The sequence below is a fragment of the Equus przewalskii genome, chromosome 14 (genome assembly GCF_037783145.1).
Source record: "Equus przewalskii isolate Varuska chromosome 14, EquPr2, whole genome shotgun sequence".
Classification (NCBI taxonomy): Eukaryota; Metazoa; Chordata; class Mammalia; order Perissodactyla; family Equidae; genus Equus; species Equus przewalskii.
This window is the reverse complement of record NC_091844.1, coordinates 68,945,740-68,953,585: the sequence shown is the minus strand read 5'-3', so window position 1 is coordinate 68,953,585 and position 7,846 is coordinate 68,945,740. Positions and strand designations below refer to the sequence as shown.

The 7,846-nt window shown below is 48.3% G+C and overlaps 1 protein-coding gene across 1 annotated transcript; it reads left to right on the top strand.

The window, feature by feature from the left end:
- Positions 1 to 132: 132 nt before the first annotated feature.
- Positions 133 to 7,250, top strand: CENPA (centromere protein A). The gene is made up of 5 exons (XM_008513042.2): positions 133 to 2,334; positions 4,498 to 4,610; positions 5,126 to 5,203; positions 5,519 to 5,693; positions 6,044 to 7,250. Exons 1-4 carry the CDS (start codon positions 2,241 to 2,243, stop codon positions 5,651 to 5,653), a joined length of 420 nt encoding a protein of 139 aa, XP_008511264.1. The 5' UTR covers positions 133 to 2,240; the 3' UTR covers positions 5,654 to 5,693; positions 6,044 to 7,250.
- Positions 7,251 to 7,846: the final 596 nt, after the last annotated feature.

The following is a 7,846-nucleotide window of genomic DNA, read 5'->3' as shown; positions in this document are numbered from 1 at the left end:
GCATAGTGAACTGATTAGTCCCTGCTGCTGGCTGACTGGTCCTAGGGGAGCCTGGGGCTGGGGCTTCCTCCAGGACTGCCATCCTGGCCCTGGAGTAGCCCCTAGGCTCCTCTCCGCCAGGAATCTGCCCATAAGGCAGAGATTTGGTCCCGTGCCACATGGTTCTGTTTGCCTTCACTTGGTCCAAAGGACTCTGCGTCGTTTAACAGACAGACAGCACTCCAGGAGGTCAGAGCTCTGACCCCTGATGAGGACAGTCAGGAGTGGAGCAAAGCGTCACGTGGTATAGGGGAAAGAAGCAGAATCAGGCGTCAGAGAGCTGTGTTCTCAGCCCCTCCTCTACCTTGATTGGGTGACCTTGGACAAGTCATGTTACCTCTCAAGACCTTGACTACCTATAGAGGAGAAGTTCTCAGCATTCCTACATGTGTTCACCTCCCTGACCCACTTATAGGTTGATGCCATTCTTTCATATTTGCCTTGGTTAAGAGTCCCTCTGGCCTTCTGTTGACTACATCCTTTCAAAACTCAAGGTCATTAGGGGGTTCCTATGTAGCCATAAAAGTTAAATCACCCTTCTTCATTAAGAACACTTGTCAAGAGAATTTTCAGAAGGGATTTCTATCCCAGAATTCAGCAAACTTTATTGAGACCTAATGTGCTCCAAGGACTGTGGATCCATCAAAGAAAACAGGAGAAATGAAAGTGTAAAGAAAGAATCCCAGCACAGTATGGTGTGCAGTAAGAGGCCTTCGTGTGCAGTGCAGGGGAGGTAGTACGGGAGAGGTCAGCTAACTGTCTACAACTATCAGACAGAGCTCCACCTGAGCGGGGTGTTGAAGGATGAGCAGGAGTCTTTCCTGGTGCGGCAGGGGGCGCTGGTGAGGAAGAGGAAGTATTTCAGGAGGAGGGAACAGCTTGTAAAAAGCACAGAAACATGTAAGTGTATAACAAGGTGACATGTTCAAGAACTGCAGGTAAGTGGACTGTGCCTGGCGGTAAGCATGCAGCACCGAAGTGGCCAGAGAGGTGGGCAGGCGCCCAGATAGTGCTGTGCCTTATAGACTTTGCTCAGGCGTTAGAACTCTATCCTTAGACAGTAGAGTGCAGTGGAGAGTTTTAGGCAAGGGAGTGACATGATCCAAATTGCTGTTTGGAAAGATAACCTAGTGGTTATATGGAGACAGCTTTGATTAGCGGTAGGAAGTACTGCAGACAGAGACCAGTAAAACAGCCTTTGATTAATTAGAGTCTGGACGAGAGAAATGGTGGAGTGGATGAGTGTAACAGCCGTTCAAGGAGATTCCTATCGCAGAGCCCTTGGGTGTCGGATCTTCTATTGTGTAAGTCGCCACCAGAGAGTGGGTCTTCTCACCCCCGATGGCCAGTGGACCCACTGAGTATCCCCAAGCACAGGTCCAGCGGGCACACTCAAGTCCTTGCAGGACTGTCGACCTAGTTCGCTTCGGTCTGTCTGCCTGTTGAGAGTTAGTCGCTACCTTCCCGAGCTGGGCTGGAACTCTCACCAGGATTCTGAAACAACCAAGGGGGATGTCGCCTTGGGCATCACAAAATCATCCAAAGTCGTCAGTACAAAATAGTGTTCGTTTACTTTTACTTATAAAGGAAATGTTAGGAGAGGAAAGAGCCACCAAGATCAAGATACAGGGTATTATTCTCAGGTTCTGATCCCCAATCCAAGGTAAAAGACTTCGGTTGGTTGATAGGGCAAAACATAAAATGTCTGAGCAACGCGATTTGTGTAGAGAAGCGCATTCTACAAACGCACCATCTTTATCTTCAGAATCGAGCTTTCCTTTTTGCACCAGAGGGGTCCCGAGGACAGAGATCAGATCCCTCCAAGGCGAGCGCCCCCACCCGCGAGCGGAGGGTGGGAGAAGTGCCCGCCTCCCTCTCCGAGTTTCCATTGGCTGAGTTCCCCGTCGATCCGCCATGTCACCACCCCGTCCTCCTATCACCGCCGCCGACCGCCTCCCGGCCTGTGTTCTCATTGGTCCTCCCGCAGCCGCTCTGCGCTGGGCGTTCCAGAGGCAGCCACTGAGAGTCGCTGCGTTCGGGTTTTAAAAAACGCCGGCAGTGGCTTGGGTGTGCGGCGGCTGCTGAGCACAGCGGGCCGGGCAGTGAGTGGGGTCGCTCCCAGGCTCCCCCGGACGCCAACCTGGTCCCCAGACCCCGAAGGCCGCCAAGGAGCCGCGGGGCCGCAACCCTCCGCGCCCGCCATGGGCCCGCGCCGCCGGATCCGCAAGCCCGAAACCCCGAGGAGGCGCGCCGCCAGCCCGACCCCCGGCCGGCCCCGGCCCGGACCCCCCTCAGGTAATCGGCCGCGGCCTCTCCCCCAACCCCTGCCGTGACGGTCACGGCCGGCTCGCGGGCCCATTCCACAGACGAGAGAACCGAGGGTGCAGCCGAGCCTGCGATTGAGCCGGAGCCCCCAACTCCGGGTCCGCCGGCCTCCTCCGCGCGGGGACAGGGCGGTGTGCGGTTCCCCGTCGGCTCGGGCTCGGCGCGGGGGCTGGGGGAGGCTGTGCCGGGGAGGAGCAAGGACTGGCCCGGACCGCCGGCTCCTAGTGCCAATTCTTGCTGACACTGCTAGCGTTATGGAGCTCGTTAAACTCGGCGTGAATTGTCGCAACGTGATGGCGTGCCCATTTTACAGATGAGAACACCGAGGCGCGGACGGGCCAGGCGACTTGAACAAGGTCACACAGCTTGCTCCAGCAGACACAGGATTTTTAAAAATCAATGTTTGTGCTTTATTAAATTGCAAAGTTAGAGGCTGCTTTTTGTGACGATTTCAAACAACAATTCTACTTTTAGAAGGTGCCCTTCCAAGTTTTTTGCTTTTTTCTCTTCCGTGGGTGGCTGTGTTGGGCCTTAGCCACAGTGCTCTAAGTCAGGCGGTGCTCTCCCCTTGCTCCCTCCCCGAGGTGAAGGGCCGAAAGGAGGCCGGTCTGTGGTCTGGTGGGTGGGAGACCCACGGGCAGGGACTGTAGGCTGAGGCAGCAGCGGCTTTACTTGTCTTCTGCTACCTAGCTTAAAGCAGGGTGAAAAAGTATAGATTAGTTATGGATGCCTCTGCTGCGAATGCGATTTTTTGTCTTTCCTAAACACAGCTAACCTTTGCATCCAGCCAAACTTGCTGAATTCTCTTGTGCATCCTAATAGTCTTTCAGTTGCTTCAATTGACATTTTTAAGTAGGCTATTGTATGGTCTGCAAATAATGACTTTTGAATCTTCCTTTTCATTTTTATACATTTTATTATTGTACTCGAGACCTGGGAATAGCGTCGAAATAAGAGCAGTGTTTTGGCCACCTCTGTCTCGTCGTTTTAATGGGAGTATTGTTAAGTATGATGTTTGCTGCTGCTTTCCCATATATAAGCATCCTTCTACTCCTAGTGACCCTAAATGTTTTATCCCAGATGGACGCTCGACTCTTCTGGCAGCCTTCCTGCACTGGTCCACCAGTCCTGCTTTTCCATTCTTCCCAAGGACTCTTCCGTACCTTTTGCTTCCTCACTCCTCACGTTGGCATGCCACAAATGTGCTCTGCTATTTCCAGCCTAAAGGAAAAGGGCAGGGATGTTTCCTTGGCCCCCCATCCCCATCTCCCTCATGCTCCCCATTTCTCTCTACTGCCCTCCATCCTTAGCCTTTTTAAAATAACCGGACTTAAGCCTACACACTGTGCTCCTCTCTGCAGCAGCGTCATGTTGGGCTTCCTTGTGTTGTTTTCCTTTCCCTTCCCCAGGTCTCATCCCTTCCCGTCACTCATACACCGACAGCTCTTCTCACAGTGACGTCTCTACCCTGGATCTCTCTGACCCAAGATCCTTGTATCCAACTGCCTTTCCAGCTGCATGCTCCTGGGTGTGTCAGACCCAACACATCTAAAACCAAACTTTTGATTCCATAGCCCAGCGGCCTGACCCTGGCACTGAGTTATGCCACTTCTGAGGTCCCACTTTGGCCACTAATGAACTCTGGCCAACTGTCTTCACCTCTCTGGGCCTCAGGATAACTGAAACTAGGGAACTGTACCAGATAATCTCTGATTCCTTCCTATTCTAAAAAAAAAAGACCTAAAAACAAGATAACTGAGTTTCCAATCTAGGTGGGAAAGATAGAAAAGATGCACAAAGTACTGTGGGGCCCAGAGGAGGGAGCTAAGCCCTCAGGAGTCAGGAAAGGTTGCACATAGAGTTAGCATTTAAGATAATACCCTCAAAGGGTTACTGTTGAGGGTCAGTAAGACCCTCAGAGGATCATTCATTCACTCATTTAACAAATAGTTATTTAGCACCTCTCTGCTGTTTTTCAGTTGCTGAAGATAAATGCAGTGAATAAAATTGACAAAAATCCCTGCTTTTTTGGAACATATTGCGGTCTAGTGATTTGACAGTGTGACAGCCAAGCTGCGAGGTCCACCTGTTTTCCACTGCACTTTCCCTTCCTGACCCGACTCTTTCACTCAGGCGCATCCTCCCGTCCGTCTGGTCGCCGGAGGTCCACGAAGGTGCTGAGGGAGATCCGAAAGCTGCAGAAGAGCACGCACCTGCTGCTGAGGAAGTACCCCTTCAGCCGCCTGGTGAGCTCCAGGCGGCTGCCCGCCACCCCCATGCCGCCTCCTTTCTTTGAATTTCCCAGGTATTGGGGACCCTATTGTCTCTTGCCCAGACAGCCAAGGGACCTCTTCTCTCACCTGGTAGGGGACTCTTTGTCTTCTGAAAACACGAGCCCGCCAAAGGCACCTTCCAGTTCTTTACGGAATTCTTTTCTAACCCCTACCACCTATAAGACTGTGCTCTTTGACTATGTAAATAGGAACCCTCTCGTCCATCCAGCCCTTCATCCCTTGTCCTACCCTGGGAGATTGCCTCCCCCTCTCCCCACCACCAAGAAGAGACATGCCAATTTCGAAGCTCCCAGGAGTTGACACCAGCTGCTAGTTGGGTCCTAAGATGAAGGGCCAGGAAGGTATAACGGAAATGAAGGTTCGTGCAGACTCATGGAGAGAGTCTGTCTTCTCTTGAATGTCTCTGCTTTTACTCTCTACTCCTCACCACTCCTCTTCACTTGCTCCCTAACCCTACTCCTTCACAGGCAAGAGAAATATGTATTACATTCACTCGTGGTGTGGACTTCAATTGGCAAGCCCAGGCCCTGATGGCCCTACAAGAGGTAAGAAGAGGGCCAAGGTACAGCTGGGTGAGGGGTGAGTGTGGGAGAAAGCATTCTGGAATTTCCCAGGGCTGACGAGAGTGTCACACGCTGAATCTTGCCTCCTTGAAAAGAGCAACAAGGAACACCCAGGATTTGGAGGCTGGATTCTTGTTTGGTGGTAGCAGACGTCCAGGCAAAGTTCAGTCTTATTCTGTGAACAGTCTTTCCTACAGTCCTTGGAGCCCTCAGAGACAGTTTAGCAGGTCTCCAAGAAGAAAGCAGCCCATACCCCCTTGTCTGTGTTAGTGGTCCTACTTCTCTTTCTGCCCCCAGGCAGCGGAAGCCTTTCTAGTTCATCTCTTTGAGGACGCCTATCTGCTCTCCTTACATGCCGGCCGAGTTACTCTCTTCCCGAAGGACGTGCAACTGGCCAGGAGGATCCGAGGCATTCAGGAAGGGCTCGGCTGAGCTCCTGCCCCAGTGTCTCTGAGCCTTCCTGCTCACCAGAGTGAGTGCGCTGTGGCGAAAGATGGCCCAGCTTCGCATCACTGGGGTGGGAGCTTCTCGGAAGGAATTTCCCTTCTCCATCCTTAGTCCCTTGCTGTCTCGCCTTCCCTTTGTTCTCTAGAAAAGGTTTGATCTGGTTTTTGGTTGAATGCTTGGGACTCTATGGCACATGCCTTCTCGTACAATGGTAAATAAAGCTATTTTTCTATTAAGCAATGACCAGATGACCCAAATCTCTGACAGAGTTAAGCCTCTCCATTTTACAAGGACCAGGTGATCTCACTTTGATTAAGAGAAAATTTTCTTACTTTTGAAAATGCCTTGTTAGTAAATATGATTCCTAAATTTCAGGGATGACACTCGGGACTCTGGAGCCAGGGCCAGATCCACAGACCATGAAGCACTGCCCAGACTTGCTGTCTCAGAGCAAAGTGTGCATGTTGCTTTTGTAATTGTTTTTTAAGAAGGAGAAGACTGGGTGGCTTTCCTCTGTAACAGGAGTAATATATGAGAAAATCAACACACTTCCAAAGGCCTGAGAATTATTTTCACATAAAGAGACTCCAAGGTTGACTTCAGTTTGCAATTTATTCATAGGATTGTTTGATGATTTTGAAGACATCAGACTTTCTGGGTTTATGGGAGAAAAGGATATTTATTATTTTAGATCTTTCTGTACCATTTAAATTTTTTTACCATATGTATATTTACTTTTATTTAAAACATGAGAAAAAATAGGAGAAGCCCACTTCAGTCAGTTGTGTGGAAGAGCCTGGCAGGTCTGGCATACAATCTCTATCCTTCGGATTAATCTCATCATTAGTGGCAACGGCAAGTTCCTATGTGAAGTGTGCCTGTAAACAAATTATAGCTTCTCAAAAACTCACTTGGGGTTAAAAGAAATCTTTAAGATTTGATGTTCTGGTTCCTTCTAGTAAATTCCTATCAAAATCATTCAGAAATTCTAGCTTGCAGAATTTATTATTTTTAACCATAGAAGATGTATCATAATTTATACTTTAGTATTTTCCATTCCAGGATTTTAAGGTGCCTCTTCAATGTTTTTACAGTACTTTTGTAAATTTTTTGTGGAGATAATAAAAATAATCTTTAATGAAAAAAATTTAAAACAAAGTTACTGTTACAGCGTTCAGAGACTATACTGTATTTTTTGTGCATTAACGTCAAGCTCTTTGTTTGTACACTGTTTGCAAACAGCCACAATTTAAACAAGAAGAGAATTGAGTGATGTGTTTTTGCCTCCAGTGGAGTAGAATATGAGCCGTTCAGAGCCTTGCCCTTCTGCTGTAACTGCAAGCAGTTTGACAGATTCCCAGAGAAATGGGAAGTGCCACTGGGAGATTTTTAGATTTTGTGTGTGGCGAAAATGTGAGGGGGGACTACGAATAATGATGTGTCAGTCAACTGAATTCTGAGACAAACTAAAGGAAAGGACCAAGTTCTGTTGTTTAATAAATTTTAATCCTTTGGAAAAACCTCTTTGTGTTCAGCATCAGCTCCTATTTACGCAACTAAATAAACGATCAAATAAAGTTTATCTACCTCTGAATATTTTTAAAGTTCTTGTCAGAGGGTTATTAATTAGAAGATTATAGTTTTCCTCAAATGGACACATCTCTGCTCTCTGAAAATTGTTCTAACCAGGACACCATTACAACACATGTACACACATCACATTCAAATCCCAGGCAGGCCGTGTGCTCTCAGCACCACGTAGTGTTTAGACAGTAACATGAGAGTAAGTGATTTACATCATAATAACCTTGTATATGGTTGCAGTTTACTCTAAGCTTGGAGTGAAATACCATTTACATTGTTATTGGAGTTTTGTTTTTGTTTTTCTCTGCTTTCTGGGTGATTTCATTAACACTATCTTCTAACCTTTCCATTAAATTTTTAATCTCTGCTTTCACATTTTCAATATCTAAGAACTCTTATTTTTTGAATGTTTCTTTTTTATAGCAGCCCAATCAGTCACTGTTTGCTCAGAAAAACAGAAACCAATCCAGATATTTCAAGCAAAGAGGAATTTAACGGAAGGGACAGGTTAATAATTTCAGGAGGGGTGGGAGAGCAAAAGGGAAGAGGATACTACCGGAAGACCGGGAGCTGCGGTGCTAGAAGCCCACACGC

Coding starts and splice junctions, on each gene's coding strand:
- CENPA (XM_008513042.2), top strand. CDS start 2,241: ATGGGCCCGCGCCGCCGGATCCGCAAGCCCGAAACCCCGAGGAGGCGC. Junction 4,611..5,125: donor AGTACCCCTTCAGCCGCCTG/GTGAGCTCCAGG, acceptor ACTCCTTCACAG/GCAAGAGAAATATGTATTAC. Junction 5,204..5,518: donor CCCTGATGGCCCTACAAGAG/GTAAGAAGAGGG, acceptor TTCTGCCCCCAG/GCAGCGGAAGCCTTTCTAGT.